The sequence below is a fragment of the Calypte anna genome, chromosome 8 (genome assembly GCF_003957555.1).
Source record: "Calypte anna isolate BGI_N300 chromosome 8, bCalAnn1_v1.p, whole genome shotgun sequence".
NCBI classification, from domain to species: domain Eukaryota; kingdom Metazoa; phylum Chordata; class Aves; order Apodiformes; family Trochilidae; genus Calypte; species Calypte anna.
The window spans coordinates 2,045,372-2,066,355 of record NC_044254.1 but is presented as its reverse complement, the minus strand read 5'-3'; the positions used below and the strand labels follow the sequence as shown (position 1 = coordinate 2,066,355).

The 20,984-nt window shown below is 48.7% G+C and overlaps 2 protein-coding genes across 5 annotated transcripts in view; one reads left to right on the top strand and one right to left on the bottom strand.

Moving 5' to 3' along the window:
• The window catches only part of PACS2 (phosphofurin acidic cluster sorting protein 2), a 64,836-nt gene extending 53,210 nt beyond the window's left edge, over positions 1 to 11,626 (bottom strand). For 3 of the 4 annotated variants that reach the window (XM_030455067.1, XM_030455068.1, XM_030455069.1), the window contains exon 1: positions 11,449 to 11,602. In XM_030455067.1, coding sequence (XP_030310927.1) covers positions 11,449 to 11,576 — 128 coding nt within the window. In that variant the 5' untranslated portion in view covers positions 11,577 to 11,602. Of the gene's footprint in view, positions 1 to 11,448 lie in introns of all 4 variants that reach the window. The other variant, XM_030455066.1, reaches the window with a different exon arrangement.
• A 699-nt stretch (positions 11,627 to 12,325) lies between these two features.
• Positions 12,326 to 19,883, top strand: SEC22B (SEC22 homolog B, vesicle trafficking protein). The gene is made up of 5 exons (XM_030455316.1): positions 12,326 to 12,545; positions 12,765 to 12,874; positions 16,831 to 16,991; positions 17,318 to 17,464; positions 17,861 to 19,883. The coding sequence occupies exons 1-5, from the start codon at positions 12,471 to 12,473 to the stop codon at positions 18,013 to 18,015; spliced, it is 648 nt and encodes a 215-aa protein (XP_030311176.1). The 5' UTR covers positions 12,326 to 12,470; the 3' UTR covers positions 18,016 to 19,883.
• Positions 19,884 to 20,984: the final 1,101 nt, after the last annotated feature.

The window sequence follows — 20,984 nt, the reverse complement described above, 5'->3', positions numbered from 1 at the left end:
GGGTCAAAAGGGCCACGGGAGGAGAGCAGGATTAGAAGGTACAAGAGATTTATGATAAGTGATGCTCTAACAATAGCTTTCTTTTAAGAAGGAAGCTCTTCCTGCTGTAGTTAATCTATTTAGTCTGAATATAAATGTATATGCTGGGGAAGGAATGGCCAACTAACACCAACCCCTTTAAAACCCTACAATACCCACTCAGTAACATGGACCATGTCAGAGGGGGAATGGTCACTCCCAAGGAGCTGCTCCAACCTTTACATGGGCTAGAAGATGACCTAGGGAGGTCTTTTCCAGACACATTTTCTTTTCCAGATGAGTAACAAGTTAAGCCATTTGAATCTTCATTTATAATTACCTTCCTTTCTTGTAACAAAAAAGAAAACAAAAAAAAAAGGAAATACTTACAGTGGAAAAAAATAATGGAAATGCTTATAGTCACTCCTGGATTGTTTGTAGATAAAAATGTACATTTCTAGGCTGTTTATGTTTTAAGAAATAAGCTCACCTGGTTTTGACCAACTCCTCCATTACCTCATGGCACATTTATTAAAAAAAAAAAACAAAAAACCACAAACAAACCTAATTTTGAAGCTTTGGCAGGAGGTTGCAGCCCATCTCCTCCCCAGAAACACAAAAGAATACTTATCAAATGTCCTTGTCAAATCACAGCAGAGTTGATTTTCTGCAGAACTCAAGGTCATTTAATTTACTTTAATTGAGCCCCAACACATCAGCAAAGAAAGCAGCAATGAAGTGTTCAAGCTCATCCTGCTATTGAAGCAGAAGAGTGGCAATGGAGAGTTTCAGCACCAAACCATGGGCCAGAACTTCTCCAGGTCACTTACCTAAAATCTAGAGAGAAACTTCATGTTCATAGGTAAGAGCAGCACTGAGAAACTGGTAGAGATGCAGCTCTGCAAGTCACACTCTTACTATAAAGTCTTTAGCAATCAAAGATCCTGGGCATGGACACCAAGTTCTGAATGGAGCAAGCATCAGAAACCAGGAACACGTGTTGGAATTTGCATAAGAATCGGTGTGAAAAGATTCAGTTGCATCCCCAGCAGCTTTGGTTACACTCTCAATTATTCAAGTGAGAAAGTGGCTGTCTGAAAAACCTCCTTGCAAAGCTCCCAAAATCTTCTTCCCTCCAGAGACCTCCCCTGCTGGTGAGGCCACAGCTTGAGTCCTGTGTCCAGTTCTGGGCCCCTCAGTTCAGGAAGGAGATTGAGGTGCTGGAGCAGGTCCAAAGGAGGCAACTGGGCTGGGGAAGGGACTGGAGCACAGATCCTATGAGGAGAGGCTGAGGGAGCTGGGGGTGTTGAGGCTGGAGAAGAGGAGGCTCAGGAGAGACCTCATCACTCTCTCCAACTCCCTGAAAGGAGGTTGGAGCCAGGGGGGGGTTGGGCTCTTTTCCCAGGCAACTCTCAGCAAGACAAGAGGGCAGGGTCTCAAGTTGTGCCAGGGGAGGTTTAGGTTGGAGATGAGAAAGAATTTCTTTCTGGAGAGGGTGATCAGGCATTGGAATGGGCTGCCCAGGGAAGTAGTGGATTCTCCGTGTCTGGAGAGATTTCCAAAGAGCCTGGATGTGGCACTGAGTGCCATGGGCTGGGAACTGCAGCAGGAGTGGATCAAGGGTTGGACTTGATGATCTCTGAGGTCCCTTCCAACCCAGCCAGTTCTAGGATTCTGTGAAAGGCAGCTCCATCCCAACCAGGACATGGGTACTGGAATGGCTCTGCTGAGACTGGTGATGTCCCTGTCCCCACTGCAAAGCACTGAGGTGACATGGTTGAAGCAGCAGTGAAACCAGGAAACATGTGAAATACAGACCCTGCACACATGCCTGTGAGCTGGCAAGCCTGTAGGATTGTCCTAAGATCCCTGTGTTTAGACACCCATTTTCAGAACAGCCCCACCAGAGGCAGTCAAATCTGGCACAGCCTCCACTCTGCTTTCCCTGAAGAAACCCAAGACTGAGTGACCTCAAATGATCCTGCTATATTTGTAAAATTGTATGTGAGAAGATGCCCTCCAAGAGCCCCATGACTTTCATGGGCTTGTGAAAAGGCAGAACACCTCTTTTAAAGCTTCCAGCCTGAACAGAGTCACACTGACAGACACTTCCTTACAACACATCAGGATCAGCCTCTCCAGGGTGGAGCACAGGGATGCTCTTTTTAAAAGAAAGACCTAGATCCACAATTCCAGAGCCAAATGCACCCAAAGAGAAGCTCTGCATCCAGTAGGTCCATCAGAACCTCACAAGATCAACACTTCAAGCCAGACTCTTATTTTTTCAGTTTCAGGGTGCATTGCAATAGTGGACAGAAAACTGCAGTAGAAAGCAAGCTGTGCTGCTCTGCAGCTGCAGGACAGGTAGGAAACTTGGTGATGCTGTTGGGAATAGTTGTGTGCTGGATGGAAAGGAAGGTTAGCTGGGAATGGCCTCACTTATCCTATCTGTAAATCTGCAATAAATTAATAAAATAATTGGAGACCACACTGCTGTGAGAAAGGGCAGCACTGCCCACCTCCCTGGGTGTTCCTACTTCTGATCTAAGCCACCTGCTATGATTTTTTTTCTTTTTTTCTGTTTTTCCTGCCTCAAGATGAAGCAGGTGGGCTGCACACTTCCAGTTGTTTCCCATTCCAGAAGCTGCATGCCTCTGCAGGTTCCTCTGAGAGGACACCCTGGCAAGCAGCTGCAGAAATGGATCTGAAGGGGAGCAAAAAAACCCTCCAAGAGCTGTTCCGTGCCAAACCACTGCCAAGCTCCAACCTCACCACTTTCCTGAGTGTGCTCTGAAGGCAGGGTAACCAGCAGCTCCATGAATGCTGTGTCCCATCCATCACAGCTGTTCCCACAGCAGCTGCTGCATCCTCCCACAGGGCAGAAGCCCAGCTGGCCACAGGACCATCCCACCAGCTTGCCACAACAGCACAGGGGAGGGCAGAGAATTCCATGTTGGGGATCCCCACATCAGGGATCACTCACTCAGGGTGCTGCAGATGTGATGCTTGTGGACCTTTCACCACATCTCAGAAGCTGGGGTGTATCTGCATGAACCATGATCCCCAGGCAGAGTTGTTCTCCCAGCAGAAAGGGGATCCAGACTTAAACAGCCTATATATAGATAAGGCTTCCTAAGAATCTCCTGATGGGGTTATTCTTTGCTCTGTATCTACATCTGACCTTGTGCCTCTTGGGAAACACATAGCAGACAAGATATCTGCAACCTGCTCCCCATTTTGGCCAGCAATTCCAAACCCTTCAAACATGGGCCAGAACCATGAGCTCCATGGGTTTTCCCAGGTCTCCATCTGCAGCCCTCCACGAGCTTAAGATCCCTTTAGAAATGTCTTGCCTGCACATGACAATTATTTACCAGCAGCAAGTACCACCTCCAAACCCTCACATGATATTGGCTTATGTATATTTTTATTTTATTTTATTTTGCACAAGCCTAGCAGAGCAAAGGGATCCAATGGAAGGAGATGGTGACTTTTAAACAGCTGAACAGTGCAAACATATTTCACACTCAAAACTGTACTTCTCAACAGCCCCAGCAACACACCAGTTAAAAAAAAAAAACAAAAAAACCAAACCCATCACCAGGTTTGTTACTTTTTTTTCCTTTTTGGAACAAAAGAAACCATTTCCCCAAAAAGGTCCTGCAAGTTTTGGTCAAATACCAGTCTTTACTAATACTTTTTTTATACTTTTACTATTTATACTTTTAATAATACTTTTCAAATCCTCATCTTCCCCACTGCCTTCCTCTTACCAAGCACCTGACTGCCCCAAAAGGTGAACGAGGAGGAGAGGGGATTTGGTTTGTCTTTAAACCAAAACAGAGCTTGGGGATGAGGTTCCACACATCCTAAAGCACAGGAAAAAGTGGCTTAAATACCATTTCCCAATGACAGTAAAGCAATCACATATTTATATATATACATATATATATATTGAATACAGTGCAGATGAGCTGCTGTAGGGAACAGGGAATTGATCATCTCCTGGTGTCCTGATGCTGTTCCCAGCCCAAATGGGACACACCATCCCTGGGGGGATTGGCTACCATATTCAAACATCCATGAGAAAGTTAACCCAGCACAAAAGCCATGGATAAGGAAGACACAGCACACATCAAAGCTGCTATTTTATGCTAAAAGCCTGCTTACAGAAGAACAAATGCTATTTTCTTGACATCTCTCCTGAAAGATCTGAGCCACACAGATTTCCAACTCTCCTGAAATATCAGCAAAACACTCATCAGTGCAAAAACTGCCCAAAAAAAGCCATTCTGGAGGTCAGGCAAAGCACAGAACCTCCAGGAGCTGCACCCAAACCCACCCAGCCAGGGAAGGAGCAGCACCCTCAGGATTGCAGATCCCAGCTCCAGTTCACCTGCATCAGAACCTCCACCAGGCAAACTCCACAGCATCCAAACTGCTCTGATTTTATTTTAAAAACTTTAAAAACTCGATTGCTTTCCCACTGGAAAAGGGAGATGTACAAATACTGGGATTTTTGAGCTCCAGATCAAAAATAGGTATTGCTCTGCAAGGACCTGCACTGGTTGAGAAGGAACAAGAAGGCCACAGCAGAAGTAAGGCTTGTGACAAGTGACACAGCCAAGCAAAGTACTGCAGGCAAGGCTGAAGTGGTTCTAGAAAAGGGATCCTGGACTCCAGAACTCAAGGACAGAACCCATGGATCTAATTTTCCAAACACAAGGAGCACATCTTTCTTTAGACTGAGGTTAACCAGGTAGATCTGCACAGACCCTGGGACAGGGTTTAAGTGCAGCAGTGATCAAAAGACCCTTTTTTTTTGGTTTTTTTGGCTGTGGCATGCCTATCAGAGCTCCCTAGGCAATTCCCCATCTAAAACAAATGAGTCATTAGCAAGGATCCAGTATCTCCTTGTGAAGCTGGCTGCACGCCCTGCAAGGCTCCACATCCCTGTGCAGTGCTATAATCCAATTAAACCTCACCAGGAGAGGAGCTTCACACTATCACATTCAATTAGGCAGCTAAGCCTCTTATCTGCACACAGGAAAACTTCCCCAGCATGGTTTGGGAGGGGGAATTCTGTCACCAAGCAAGGACACAGAGATGTCACCTCCAGAGAGCTACAGGAGGACCAAACAGTTTAGGAAATCCATGTGGCTGGCTTAGGTGAAAACCCAGGAAAAAAAATAGATAAAATAAAATAGATAGATAAAATAAAATAGATAGATAAAATAAAATAGATAGAGTTCCTACATTCTGACTCTCTGAAGGTTCCCATTCCTCTCACCTTCCCTTCCAGCTTCCCAGGGAAATGGAGCAGTTCTGAAGGAGCACAAGGAGCCCAGAGGAACTCCACTCTTGGAATGGAAAGGCTAAAGGAGAACCTGGCAATTGAGTTATTTGGCAACCAGCCCCCAGTTCTATAGGAAACAGCCTCCCTAGAAGGTCACCATCACGGTGGCAAAATTTGGGCTGAAAGAATGAAAAAAAAAAAAACCAAAAAAACCCCAAAAGCTGCCAAGATGTGACGCAAATAAAGGCAAGGAGCAGGCCAGCTTCCTGCACCAGGGCACAACACAGTGCTCTTGGAAAAAAAAAAAGAAGATTAAGGGTTGCAAAGAACATAATGGCCTCTTGTAGCAGCTGAATTGTGGCTTTTCTTTTCTTGGCAGAAAAGAGGGATGTTTTGTTGCCGGCTGATTAATCTATTATGCAAATCATTTCATAGCTAATTTGATACAGCCACAAGCTTGCCACAAAAATCATTTGCAGGCTGAGAGCTGAGGGAAGGGGAGCATCAATGGCTCTGTTTGGCAGAGCTTTTCTTTCCTCGACAAGCAGCTGCAGGGTCACCTCCTGCACAGGCAAAACCATCCAGGGGACTCAAGAAGAAGGTCCCTTGGGCACATTTTCTTGGTGGAAGTCAAGGAAAAAGGCTCTTTGGAAGCACAGCCCTTTCCTCCCACTCCCAATGTGGTTGGGAGCATGTGGTTTCTATCTGGATGCTTTGCACACACAGCCCCATCCAGACACCTTTCTCTGGCAGCTGGGTGATTTTAAGACTTTTTTTTTTTTAACTGATCTTGACACAAATAAGCTTCACCTGACATTGGCTAAAGGATGACTCAAAATAGGTCTAACTGGAAGTCTGACCCTAAGAAACCACTCAGTCTCTAGATAATTTTTTTTTTTGCACTGAATACAAAAGCCTGCACCACATTAAGCAGAAGTGGTGACTAAGTTTGTAACTGCTGTGATAGAATTTACATGGGAAGCACCAAGGGATCACCTGATCTTGCCCTGAGTAATGTGATTTTGGTATCACCTTCCATGTAGACTAAGGAGGAGAAATAGGATCTTCTGGCTCTAAGAAGAAAAGGGTTGGGTTTGGCTGCTGTGCTTTACCCCAAGCAATTAATCTCCATTACTCAGTTGTGGATGTTTTTCCTCATACATCTCAAATATTCAACACTGCCCTAGTGATTTTCTTAAAAGCCTATCCTGTGAGTTCATCTGTAGTTAATTTCCATCAGTGGTAAAATATTAGAGCTAGTCAACCAGAATCAAAAGAAAGCCTCCAAATAAGCACTTCTGAAAGGTACCTAAGTCATCTGAGTAATTAGACATTTTCTCAGTTCCAAACATACCAAAAATCTCCCAGCAGTTATCCTAACAAGCAAGCATTCTCTCCAAATATTAGCATATTAATAGATCAGGAGGTTAAGATACCTTTAACATCTCTCCCTACCTGAATTAACGAGCATTTTTAATTACCTAGCATCACTTGATCATGATTACTACTCTGTGAAGTTGCCCACCTTTTGCCAACACAGCCTCCTTGTCATTGCTTGCACCAGCCCAGAACACATTCCCAAAGAAACTCCCTGTTCCCAGTGCAGGCACACACATCTTTTGTACCCTTCTGAGCACTTGCAGCAAACCCTGACAGAGCCCACGGACCTCACACAGGTTACAACCCCCTCAGCACTCAGCTGGGAGAGGGAATTCACACCAGACACAAGTGCAAACATGCAGATTGCTGGAGTGGCTCCATGCCCCAGCAATCCTGTCTGCCACCTGGGCCATGTTGTTACCTTTATTTGCTTATAGCCCACTCTGCAAAGCCCTGCAACTCATTAACCTACAGGAAACCACCAGACACATCAGTAGAAGATGATGGGAGCTGGCACAGGGAGAGGAACAAAGAGCTTGGGGCAGGAGAAACCTGTTGGGATCCACTCTGCTGCTGAGAACCCAAAGCCTCACCCCATCAGTTTCCATCCTGAGGATGTTCCATCAGGGCTGGTGGGAAAGCTCCTGTGCTGCAAGGCCATCCCACAGAACAGAGAGCAGTAACATCACAAGGAACCTCCTGTTTGAGTGCAGGAGATGTGTGTGCATTCTTTTTGTGTGTTTCCCCACCCAGCACAGAAGCTACAGGGGTGAAACCAGCACATGAAATACTCAGGCAGTGCCCTGAGTCTTGGATCCTCAGCATTGTCCTTTACCAGGTCTGTTCCACAGCTTCCTTTGTATCTCCAAGGAACACGAGGTCACAGCTGATCCGTGGGCATTTTGGCCTCAATACACTCCAGAGTTCAAAGCTGAGCAGGAATTTTTTCCAAGTATGTGACAATTAAGGCAGTAGCCTAAAAAAAAAAAATCCCACATTCTGAACTCTTGCCTTCTGCCTGTTCCAGAAAAAATTCCTCCCTAAGACCATTCTTCCAGACAGCCTCCCCATGCTGCTGGTTCCTCATAAGGCTTCTTCAGGATGGGACAGTCCCTGTGTCCTGCCATTCATACCCACAGCTTCATCAAGAGATTGGAGCATAAAAAAAAGAAAAAAGCCCACTAAACCCCATAGAATAATTCTTACCATTCAGCATGAGGAAATTGAAGGAAAAACTTGGATTCCTTGCAGTCATGCAGTGAGAAGACCACTGATTTTTTTCAGGTGGGAGGGAGAACTTCAGGTAATGTCACCTTCCACAAAGGAAAATATTTCAGTGCCCAGAAGAAATGCCAGAAAAAGGTAGGCATCCCTCCCCTCTGGTATGTACTGGTTACACCCAGCTAGTGAGAGAGTTTGAGTCACATTTCTGGGATGACTGAAAGAAGTACTTGCATTTCAGCAGCACTATGGTCAAAGGCCCCAGGAGCTACATGTGCTGAAGAAAAAAAGTCAGAAAAATCACTTCTGCAAATGGCAAAAGGGAGACCACACAAAACCTAACCTTGTGTTCCACTCAAAACACACAACTGCAGAACAACACTAGGGCTCTTCCTTTTGTTCTCCCTTTAGTTTAGGCACAGTGTTTTCACACAAAAACTCTACAAGGCAGCCTTCCAGATTTTTACTGACTCCCTCCCCAAGCCAAATGGACTTTCAGTAAATCACCCTCCAAGGAAGACTGAGTTGCAGAGCACTGCTTGAGCCATCTCCCTCCCCCAGTCCAACTCTCAGCCATCATCTGGGAAGCACACACCACATCTGTATGAAACCTTCAACACCCTCCCACAGCACTAAGGGCAATTTAGTCACAGCCCACTCCAGGTGCTGCTCCCACCCAGGCCCTTGTGCTCCAGCTCACTGAATGGTTTAGAAACAGGGTAAGTTTTATTGTACCAAAAGAAAAGGGAAGAAAGCAACACTTCCTCCAGAAGCACATTCCCCTCTTCCATCAAGGGTCTTTCTGCCAACTTCAAGCCTCTTCTCCACTAGGTAGTCCTGTCCTGTCAACAGAAACCCAGAGGGAAACTTGTAACTGGTAGAAATCTCAGAGGAGACCGAGGCAGTTCCACAAAACTTGACCACACACCAAGCCCCACTCTCCCCCACATCCTCCTTTCGTGTCCCAGCAGATATCTGCTTGAACAACAACCTCATTATTAGGATTGTCTACCCTGCAGAAGAACCTTCATCCCATTCTCTCTCACTTCAACACAAAGAATCTCAAATGCCATTATGCCACGGGAAAAATCAGTACCACATGAATCTAAGATCCAGAGGCAATAGTATAACTTCCAGGTTTTCAAATTCCTACCTTTTCTGACAAGAGCTTTGCTGCAATGCCTGTAGTGAAATTAAGTTAAGGGTTGGACTCGATGATCTCTGAGGTCCCTTCCAACCCAGCCTATTCTATGATTCTATGAAATGCAAAGCATGGACCCAAGGCAGCATCACCAGACATGTTGCTGAATGAACAGAAACAGCAGAATTGAGTGCCCAGGCTTTGCTCACCTCCTGCAGCTCCAGAATTCCACACTGGACCCACACAAACACCTCACTGGGTGCTGCAGCTTCAGCTGCTCCTGACTTTGTTTGGGAGTTAACAAAAAACACTTGGGCACCATCAGCTGCAGCCCTCCCACACCTTGCACCCCCTAAGCAGCCCTCACACACTTGCTGGGACAGCCCATGTCCAAGAGGTTGGAGATTAGAAAGGTTGGAGATGAAAGAATTTCTTTCTGGAGAGGGTGATCAGGCATTGGAATGGGCTGCCCAGGGAAGTAGTGGATTCTCCGTGTCTGGAGATCTTTCCAAAGAGCCTGGATGTGGCACTGAGTGCCATGGGCTGGGAACTGCAGCGGGAGTGGATCAAGGGTTGGACTTGATGATCTCTGAGGTCCCTTCCAACCCAGCCAATTCTAGGATTCTATCTGAATGCTTCCCCCAGCCCCTGATCCACAGCTTGCCTCACTTACTCCAAAATATCTCCCTCAGCCCCAGTTCTGCCCCACCTGCCCAGACATCACCCCTGTTCCTCCCAGCACCTTCAGCAGCTGCCTCCCATCTGCTGCCCACCTGCCCCCAGAAATTCAAGCACCCAGGACCCACCCTAAATGCCAATTCCCATGCAGATACACACCCAAACCCCAACACATCAAGGCAGGGACAGGGTCCTTACACTGCATTTTCTGGTCACCTACAGAGTTGCAAACAAGCTATGTTGTTAACTCGTTCTCAGACTTGCAGCTATCAGCATAAACGATAATGCAGAACTAAAAGTCCTTGACAGCCACTGATATTTGGTCTTTTATTTCAGTTTAACAGGCTGGAGGAGACAGAAACCAAACTGCCTTCCTGGAAATGAGAATGTAATGGGGAGAACAGGTTTCTGTCCCCACAAGAGAGCCTCCACCTCCTCTGAACACCACCAGGGTCCATGCAAACCACACTGGAACCCAGTGCAAGAATCAGAAGTGCACCCACTGCTCCTCCCATACAGGCAACTCCATCCCCAGCTGAGGAAACTCCTTGAAGAAGGGGGGACACGTTTTCCTTGGTGCTTTTTATTCCCTTTCCAAGACCTCCTGCTGCAGGGAAGAAAAGCTCAACATGACAGAAGCAGAGAAACTTGCTGCTCCACAGATACTCCAAGGCACCCTCAGCACAGATAAGCTCTCCTAAACCAGGATCATCTGCAATTGCTTGGATTTTCTTTCACCCCACGCTATCCTCCTGCCCCAAATCTCAAAGCTTTATGACTGAGGGGGATGCTTCAGAAAGTTACTAGTCCCACAAGCAAGCTGCTAGCCATGCAAGACAGAAGCATGGCCATCCAGTCCAAATTGCCACCTGCTCGGTGGAGAAGAGGGATTTGGGGGGGTCTGAAAGCTTGCAAAGCTTTACAGCCCTGTGAGGTCAGCCCTGTGACACTGTTCCCTTTTTGCTCACTTGCTGCGTTCCCATTAAATAAAAAAATAAATTAAAAATCAGTGCTTTGGAGATTCGGCGTGTTTAAATCCTCAAAGGCATCGTTAAGAGAGAAACATTGAAAAATTTAATAGGAGGTAGGAGAGATCCTTCCCTAAAAAACCACCCCGGGCAGGGATGGACCCGCGTGTTCCCAGCCACACACCAGGGGCGGGGAGAGATTCAAGAGTGGCAGCGGGTGAAAAACGAGCAGCAGAGAAACTGCTGCCCAGCCTCAGGCAACCGACACGGGGCATTTCCCCGGCAAAGCCCCCACGAGTGACCCACACCCCACGGGAGATGGTGGGGCACAGCGAGAAGGAACCGTGCCCCCCAAAACCCTGCCTCCAACACACCCCCGGGACGAGGGTTTTGGGGTGGGGGGACACAAACCCAAACGCATGGCACAGGGTGACCCCCTCAGAGACCCCTTCCCTTCTTATCTCCGGGGGTGCCTTCACCCAAGCCCCGCACCCCTCACGCACCCCAAAGGCGATGGAAGGGTGCGGGAGACCCCCGCCCATCACTGCGGTGACACCGTGTGGGGGACGGACACCCCATAGCGGAGGAAAAGGTCTCCAAAACCGAGGAAAGGACCGCGAAGCTCAGCAGGAAGGGGGACGAGGACGCAGCCACCGAGGCCTCGCCGTTGGGTGCGGGCTTCCCAGCACCCCCGATCCCCAGGGGGGCTGCCGGTGGGAAGGGGCCCCCCACCCGCCTCCCGTTACCTGGGGACGCAGCTCGGGCTGGAGCCGTCGATTTCCCAGGTCGCGAAGAGGTTCATAGGCACGGGCCGACCCAGGGCCCCGGTACCTCCCGGGAAGCTGAGGCGGCTCCGTTCCGCCGCCGCCGCCATGGCTGCCGGCCTGGCGCGCGCCCACCGGACCCACCGCCGCCGCCGCCCGCGCCACCGCCCCGCGCAGGGGGGGGCGTGGCCAAACCGGCGTGAGGGGCGGGGCTAAACCCGCGCCGGGGCGTGGCCATTGGCTGGGTGCGGTGTGGGGGGCGTGGCTGAAAGGGGAGGGGGCGGGGTTCGGTCGCGGGGGGCGTGGCTTTTGTGCCTTTATTTCCTTTTTTTGTTTGGTTTTTTTGTTTGGTTTTTTTTGGCCTTTTTTATTGGGGTTTTTTCGTTGTTTTTTATTTGTTTTTCCATCCGAGAGGCGTGGTTTTCTTGGGGGGGGCGTGGTTGAATTGTGAGAGGTGTTCATCCGCACGGTGGGCGTGGTTAAAGACGGTGGGGGCGTGGCTTTTTGCTTCTTTTCTTAATTTCCTTTTTTTTCTTTTTTCTTTTCCCTTTTTCCTCTTTTTTTTCCCCAAGGGGCGTGGTTTAATGGTGGTGCTCCAGAGCACGGGGCCGTGTCCAAACCCTAGGGGGCGTGTCCAAATAGTGAGGGGCGTATCCATACCTTGGGGGCGTGTCCAATGGGGAGGGGGCGTGTCTAATGCTCGGGGGGGCGTGTTCAAAACTCAGGAGGCGCGTCCAAATCTGGGGGCGTGTCCAACGCCGCAGTGGGCGTGTCCAACCCTACAGTGGGCGTGTCCAAACCCGCAGTGGGCGTGTCCAGGCCGCGCTCCCGTCCGGTTTCCCGGAGGCGCGGCCGGAAGCTCCCGGTGGTGCCGGGGCGGAGGGAGCGGATGTTACGGTGGCAGCTTCCGGTTACCTCCGTGGCAGGGGCAGGGAGGGGAGGGTCGGGTCAGCGGAGGGTGCGGGGACGGGGACCGGGAGCGGGACCCGCAGCGGGGAGCCAAGATGGTGCTGCTGACGATGATCGCCCGTGTGGCGGACGGGCTCCCCTTGGCCGCCTCCATGCAGGAGGACGAGCAGGTGAGGGGGGTCCGGCCCGGTGTGGGAGGTGGGGAGTGGGGAGTGTTCCCCCTTTTTTTCCCGAGTGGGTTGAGTGTTTCCCGCCTACCTGAGGGGGTGGGCGGTGTCTGTGGTCTGGGTCGAACCGGGCCCCCCCCCCCCCCATCTCTGGGTTTGGGGTTTTTGGGGTTTTTTTCTGGTATCAGCCTCCCCCCAACAGCCTCTGCTCTCCCTTCTCAGTCAGGCCGTGATCTGCAGCAGTACCAGAGCCAGGCCAAGCAGCTCTTCCGCAAGCTGAACGAGCAGTCCCCCACCAGGTGTACCCTGGAAGCAGGAGCCATGGCTTTCCAGTAAGTGTTCTGGGGAATAAGGGGAGGCAGCTGGGTCAGGGAGAGGGTTTGTTGGGCATGGAGGTGCCTGAGGGAAGGAAGCTGAACAGGAGCCAGCAGTGTGCCCAGGTGGCCAAGAAGGCCAGTGGCATCCTGGGCTGGCTCAGGAACAGCGTGGCCAGCAGGTCCAGGGAAGGGATTCTGCCCCTGTGCTCAGCCCTGGGGAGGCCACAGCTTGAGTCCTGTGTCCAGTTCTGGGCCCCTCAGCTCAGGAAGGAGATTGAGGTGCTGGAGCAGGTCCAGAGAAGAGCAAGGAGGCTGTGAAGGGATCCAGCAGAATTGCTGTGAGGAAGGGCTGAGGGAGCTGGGGGTGTTGAGGCTGGAGAAGAGGAGGCTCAGGGGAGACCTCATCACTCTCTCCAACTCCCTGAAAGGAGGTTGGAGCCAGGGGGGGGTTGGGCTCTTTTCCCAGGCAACTCTCAGCAAGACAAGAGGGCACAAAGGGTCTCAAGTTGTGCCAGGGGAGGTTTAGGTTGGAGATGAGAAAGAATTTCTTTCTGGAGAGGGTGATCAGGCATTGGAATGGGCTGCCCAGGGAAGTAGTGGATTCTCCGTGTCTGGAGATCTTTCCAAAGAGCCTGGATGTGGCACTGAGTGCCATGGGCTGGGAACTGCAGCGGGAGTGGATCAAGGGTTGGACTTGATGATCTCTGAGGTCCCTTCCAACCCAGCCAGTTCTAGGATTCTATGATAAGGGGAGTGATGGAGCTCTCTGCTCTGCTTCTTGTCTGTGAGTTGTGGCTCTTGGCACTGCTGGCTGCCCCGTGTTGTTAAGCCCTTGCTGCAGACAATGTAGGTGCTGTTCCCCTGGAGCTTTTCCTGTTTGAACCCTCTAAGGTACCTTAAGTGCTTCTTCTTTGGTAAAATCTTTATTAAAAACACTCCTGTGAGCTCCTCTGTCACTTCCCTGCATGTCCCGTGAGAGTTCACCTTTCCATGTTTTAGCTTCATGTGCAGGAGCATGTGGAATATCTCTATTTTTTTCCTCAATATCTGACAGACTTCTTTCTTGCATCTTGTCAGCTGAGGATCATTGCCAAACATGCTGGGTGTGTTTGATTCCCTGAGCTATTCAAAAGCTGTCAACTGCAAAGTGGTTTGGGCTTTCTCCCTTAGCCCAGTTACAAGGGAGTTTGAATGTAAACTTACAGAGATAATGAAAGATATAATATGAATATACAGAAGAATATAGGATGATGAAAGCTTCCTTGCATGTCTGGTGCTCCCACTCCCTGATCAATAGAACTGGAGGGGCAAGTAAAGGGAGGAGGAGTGGGCAATCAGTGAAAGGCACAGTGTGTAATTATCTGCCAGAGTGATGCTTGAAGACTTAACCAAGATCTTGTCAAGACTCAGAACTGTGATACTAGCAGAAAAAATTATGCCAGAAGTCTCAGATCAGATGCCACTTGAGGCCACCAGGGCAGAGTTGTGCAGTTTTGCCAGGAATGTGCTAAGATTTCCCATTCTTGGCACCAGTTCTGCTGCTCTGCCAGCAGTGGGATCCCTCTCAGTTCCCTGGTCACTTGGGGGGTGTTTGCAGCTGGGTGAGTGGGTGCTGAACCCAGGGCAAGCTTGGCTTGAGGTCCCTTTAACAAGTTTGCTGCTCTGCCCCTTTCTTCAGAGATTCAGTGCCATGAAAAGACAGGAACAGGAGTTGTCTGAAAGGGCAGTGTTTGAAAAGAAACCCCATGAGGTGCTGAGGGGAACTTTTCTTGTGCTTGGTCTAGATGCAAATGTAAGAAGATTTTTTGGATCTTTTCTTGGTTTCTGGTTGCCTTTGATAGGGAGTTAGAGTGGTCAGAGGATTGTAATAGCCTGGCATCCCTGTCTCCTCTCAGGTTTGGGTGTTGCTGCCAGAGTTAATGGCAAAGTGCTGCTCTTCCTTGTCTTATTTCAAGGATTTTGAAGCTTTCTACATTTTGAAGCTCTCTCATTTGAGAAGTTTCTGTGGTACTGCATGTGTAGCTCTGGCAGTGAAACCTTGGGTTTCTGTGTAGATGTAGTAAATCCCTTCTTCCATTGCTTCCATGGTATCAGGGAAAGTGCCTGGGAAGTAGGAGGCTCCTGGTGGTGGCTGTAATGTCACTTCTTCTGAAAAGACAGGAGGGTTTGTGCAAGCTGGTGTTTTGGCAGCTGTCTCAGAGGAGCAGCTGGGCTGGCAGAGGTGTGGGGGAAGGAATGTTTTTCCTTCTGCATTGAGTTAGTCCCACAGCAGGTTCCACAGGTAACTGGGAGCTGCTGTGGCAAAGCACTCACCTGCTGCTCCTTTTAAGGGAGGATCTGTATGACAAGAATATTTCCATGGCAGGAACCTCCTGTGCAGGAAGGGGAGGAAGCAGGGGAGTTTGAGGTTAAGTCTGACTCTTGACAGTGCTGTTTGTTACCAACATCAAACCCTTTTTTTCTGACAGGTCAGAGCTCTGGCTGCTGAGGGCAGCACAAACCAGGGCAGAGCATTTTGCAGTGCAAGAGTTACAGGAGTGGCTGAGGATGTGGCTGAACTTGCTGAGGTGGCAGTGACCATTTGTAGCTTGATCAGTTCAGAGGAGAGCCTCTTCCTGCTGAAACGTGAAGCTTAAATGACAATTGCTGAAGTGATTTCTGTCAAATGTAAGGTTTAGACTTTAGCTCCAACAGCTGTGTCACTCTTTCAGCTCCAGCACCTCGTGTGCATGGTGAGGAAAAGCCACCAGAGCCTCCTGTGCTGCCAGGAAGTGGTTGACCTTTGGCTGAAATGAATTTTACCTGTTGTGTTGGAAACAACCCTTGGCCTTCACCACTGTTACCAGGACAAAGCTTTTCCCTCTCAAAATATCCAAGATAATGCTAAGAATACTTACAATAAGATAATTATAAGAACCTGCTGGCTGCAGAGATGCAGAGGACAGGAGTCAGCCCACACCTGCCCTGTGTGTGTGTGTCCTGCAGAGTGATCAGATGCACAAAGCCTGGCCCTGAGACATCCAGCTGGGCAGGAACTGGCCCTGAGACATCCAGCTGTGCAGGAACTCTGCTCAGAGGCTGGCAAAATTCTCTGGATTGCTGAAGGAGGAGGTGTGCTTGCCTTCTGTGGTGCTGACAGTTCCACTTGCACTCTGGCAAATCCCATCTCACCTCAGGGAAAAGACAAGTGGGAAACAGAGCTGAGGAGCTCCAGGCAGGATCAGCTGAGAGATGATCTGTTAGAAGGGGTTTAGGGGAGAGTTTTGTAGAGTGATGGTTGGACTCAGTGATCCCGTTTTCCAACCTGAAGAATTCTGTGGTTCTGTGATAATGGATCTGTACCAATGGAGCTGAGATTCTCTGACTCTCAGCCAAGACTTCCAGAAGTCCTACCTGACTTATCCTTACTTCAAAAGGTTTCTTCAAGTCTTGCTGTCCATGACAGTGGCTAAATCAAGCTCTAGGTGATTATTTGTAGCAACTCCTGAGCTGTCCAGCAGCTCTCCAAGAGCAGAGGATCAGTCTGAGACACTGATGCACTCTGAGGTGAGGGACATAAAAAGGAATAAACCCATGGGTTTGTGGGGATGTGTTTGGAGTGGATTGGTTGTTATTTGAAGGCTGGCAGGATTCACACACAGGCCATAAAGAGGCAAGAGAAACAGATGCTACTGAGCCCAGAAACAAGTTGAGGGGGGCTGACTCAAGGGACTTGGACCTGTTGGGGTCCAAGTTGGTGAGGGGACGGAGGAAGTTATTTTGTAAGCCTGATGCAGCTAGTAACAAAATTTTAAGCTACTTAGTTAAGTGTGATGGCCTTGGGGCTGGGTCAGTTCTTTAATAGACTGTTAATCTTTATGCTAACTGGACTGCTGCACAGTGACATTATGAAGAAAGTCAAAGGAAAATACCCTGGAAGTAGCACTGGTTCAGAATTGGTTGATTAATGCTCTGTTCACTGGTTTTTTTAGCTACATCATTGAGAAAGGAGTGTGCTACCTGGTCCTGTGTGAAGCTGCATTCCCCAAGAAACTGGCCTTTGCATATCTGGAAGATCTGCATTCAGAGTTTGATGAGCAGCACGGCAAGAAGGTGCCAACAGTCTCCAGACCCTATTCCTTCATTGAATTTGGTGAGGTCCCTCTCCTTGTGGCTAGTTAGGAAGATTCTTGCTGGGAGGGAGCAGGAGCCACAGAATCCTCTCCAGCTTGGTCTGTGGAATTGGCAGTCCCATCTCTTCTTGGCACTGGAGAAGTGGGGATTTGAGCAGGAGAGTCGAAGAAGTGGTAGGGAAATGGTGAATGTCCTTTGATTCAGATTTCCTGCTTTAAATCTCTTCATTCTGCTGAGGATTTGAATCCAGTCTACTGGCTGTCTTAGCAGTGCTCCCACTCCTTTGGCAGACAGGCTGCTCTGTGCCAGGTGATGTTCCCTCTGATTGTCCCCCTCTTGTTCCAGACACCTACATCCAGAAAACCAAGAAGCTCTACATCGATAGCCGGGCGAGGAGGAACCTGGGCTCCATTAACACAGAGCTGCAAGATGTGCAGAGGATCATGGTGGCCAACATTGAGGAGGTCTTACAGCGAGGAGAGGCACTTTCAGGTATGGGGAAATGGCCAATATTTGGCACAGGGTTCCTTGTCCCCTCAGTCACCTGGGTGGGATGAGCTGACTTCAGGGAAAGGCTTGCTGATCCTAAGAAAGAATGGACTCAGTGGGTGTTGCAGCTGGATTGGTTGCACCCTGAAGCACCTGGCAGGTACTGCTGGTTCTTTTGTGTCTCACCAGCTTGGGTGGCTCCCATCAGGCAGGATGGGGCTGCCACTCAGTGGCAGGACAAGCCCCAGAGCACTGCAGATGTGCTCAGGGTTTGCTGCCCCGTGAATCCACTGCTCTTCCAGCTGCTCTGGAGAAACTTAAGCAGTTAATGTAAAATTTGGGGAACATCTCATTTGGGTTAATCTCAAATTAACTTCTCTCCCCTTTCCCCTTCAACAGCTCTTGATTCCAAGGCCAACAACTTGTCCAGTTTGTCCAAGAAGTACCGCCAGGATGCAAAGTACCTGAACATGCGTTCCACCTACGCCAAGCTGGCAGCTGTAGCTGTGTTTTTTATCATGCTGATTGTCTACGTGAGGTTCTGGTGGCTGTGAGCCTCTCACAGTCAGGGAAGAGGGAAAGCTGATAGCCTGGCAGGTGTATGTGTGCAGGACACTGTTCATGGGGGATGTGCATTAGAATCCATGGAGGACCATCACCTTGACGGGAGTGTCCTGGGGTTGTTAGGTACCACCTGACTACTACAGCTCTCAGTGAAACCTAACAACAGGTGTAAAGGCTTGTTAACTACAGGCTTTTCCTCTGTGGCAGTTTGCACTTAGGGTACTGCAGAATTTGGCCTCCCAAGGTTCTGACCCCCTCCTGGGGGGTCACTCTCTGGGAGCAGTCAAGCAGTGTGGTTTGGCATCATCACATTGTGTGTCCTCCTGTTGAGTAGCTCTAGTGGGAACTGGACTCTAATGAACATTCCTTGTGTTGGCAATGTTTTAGAATCTGGGTCTGCAGTTATTTTTCTTTTTTTTTTTTTTTTTAAAAGACTCCCCTCTTTGAAGGTGAATACTGCACTGTACATATAATAGCTTTCACCTCTGTCAGAATAGCTATTGTTGAGCTTTCTGTGTCTGGTTTCTTGGCTTGTTACACTTTTAAAATGTTTTAGGAAGAAATGGGTGTTAAATTATGCCTTAAAATACATTCTGTCTAGTACTAGGAGGGGCAATGAAAGGCTTCAATATTACTGATTCCTATGAAATTAAAATACAGGTTTCAGAGTGTCCACTTTTCCTTTCCTGACAGCTGTGTAGGTCAGTGTGTGTCCATGTGAACAGGGTGTGTAATTCAATACTGGTGGAACAGGCATAGTGCAAACTATGTCAGCACTCTCTCTATTTTCCCATTCTATCTGCAGATTCACTGTATTATTTCCTTCCTTCTTATAACTGTGTTTTTCTTCCAAAATGTGTCAAAACTGCCAGCATTTCATCTGTGGGATGCTTGTTTATTTCATCTGTGGGATGCTTGTTTTCTTCCTCCCTCTTTTCCTCACCCAAAACAACCAAAAAAACCCAAACTCTGAATGTTGTGAAGGTAAGGCAGTGTTTCCCTAAAGAATACCTTAACTTCACATAAAGGATTCAAAAAGGTAACTTTAAAACAGTGGAATCTTTTGGAAACACCACCTTTTTCCCTCTGGTCACCCTCTCCCTACCTCACTTGGGAAGCTGGAGCTGTAAGTGAAGAAAAACTCATTGTGGGGCAATGATATAGAGCTTCTTATTCCTCATGCACCTATCTATATATTTCCAGTGTAATGTAATTTTTTTTTCAATTTTTATTTTGTCCACCTGTGCCAAGAATAACATTTTACCAATCACCTTTTGTTTTTATTAAAAAGAAAAAAGGAAAAAAACCAATCAAAATCTCAGGCACTCTTCTGCTCTCAAGTGTCTGCCACTTGGGTAGGAAGCAGGCAGTGTCACAGAAGGAATTTTCAGGACTCCCAGCACCTTTGGGAAGCACATAATCTTGTGTGCTTCTGGAATCTGGAAACTGTGACCTGGAAGTGTTTCCTGCCACTGGGAATGCTCTGGGAATGCTCTCCAGCTTGGCACTGTGGCAGGGGAAGCAGTTTGTCCACCAATAAACCTACCAAATCTGATCCACCCTGGAGTGTAAAATCACCTGGTTACTGCATGATGTCTCCAAGTTTATTGTGTAGATTGCTTTATTATTATTATTATTATTATCACCTTCATATTTTGAATCCTTTTCAGTCCTGAAGGGGTGAATGTCCCAGTCATGTAGGTCTGTGTGATGTAGGTGCTGAAAGGTGAGCAGACCCCCACCCTCAGTGGGTTGTTGGGATGGAGGGGAGTGATGTTCCTGCAGCCAAGGGGCAGCTCAGTCAGCAGCTGCCTCCTGCAGCCCCAGTGTCAGCAATGAAATAAATGCTTCTGAAAAATCTCTGTGCCATGGTGTTGCCTCTGTCCTGTGCTCCTGGAGGATGCTCCAAGGGTGAAGGTCTCATAGCTGAAGGCACCTGGGTGAAGGGCACCTTTTTGAAGGTAGAACTTGTTAGAAAAACCATGATTTTGGCTGTTTTGGGGCTGGGAGGCTCCACTTGGGTTGCAGCAGGGGTTTTTTCTTCCCCTGCCTGTTGGATGGGCAGAGCCTCATGGGTGTGTGGGCACTTTTCCTGGGAGAGTTTTGGGGTGATGCTGTTGGCATGGGGCACAAGTGAAGCAGAAGGAGGTAGGAGTAGGGTGTGTGTATCACTAATGAGCACAGAGCTGGAAATGCTGGGAGGAGGAACACAAGGAAGAACCTGAAGGTCTTCAGGGAGTGCTGACAGAGCCCCCCAGGTCCTTTTCCTCTGGGAAGCTGTCAGGGTTTAACACTGGCCCAGCAATTAAACTGAATAAGAGATGCTCTCTGTTAATCCCCCTGTCCTCCCTGATAAAGAAAGGAGAGAGAATAAGGGAGAGACTGATGGGTTGGAAACTAAACTACACAGCTTTAGTGGGACAGGAATGATAAAAAGGAAAAATTACTAAATATATACAAATAGACAGGAAAATGGATACCACATTCCTCCCCCTTTTCCCACCCCAATAACTCTCACGTCACCACTGAGGCTGCAGGGCAGCCCTGGGAAAGTCCAGGCTGGAATCCTGGAGTCAGCAGCAGTTGGGAACACACAGATTCAAGCTGGAATGGACCAGGACCAGAGGCAGAGGAATGGATGGAATCCTCCCAGGATGCTGAAGCAAACAGGGACAGGTGAAGAAGAGGATCCCTCAAATTAATACCCAGTATGAGATGTATGGGATGGAATATTCTGGTCAATTCTGGCATCTATCTTGTCTGTTCCTCCCAAAGGAGGGCTGTAGGTGTGACCTCTTTACTTCTTTTCTCCTTCCAGAGGGAAAAATGTTCCTCAGAGCTGAGCAGTGTCCTTGGCTCTGCACACCAGGCTCTAGCAGTAACTATAAACATCAAGTGTTATCAGTCCCAGGAGCACACACTGCCTGAGAAACTTGCTGTTCATTTCATCAAGGGCAGC

Excerpts from the sequence above, each read along its gene's own strand:
- SEC22B (XM_030455316.1), top strand. The coding sequence starts at position 12,471 with ATGGTGCTGCTGACGATGATCGCCCGTGTGGCGGACGGGCTCCCCTTG. Across the intron at positions 12,546-12,764 it reads CCATGCAGGAGGACGAGCAG|TCAGGCCGTGATCTGCAGCA; the intron begins GTGAGGGGGGTC and ends CTCCCTTCTCAG. Across the intron at positions 12,875-16,830 it reads GCAGGAGCCATGGCTTTCCA|CTACATCATTGAGAAAGGAG; the intron begins GTAAGTGTTCTG and ends TGGTTTTTTTAG.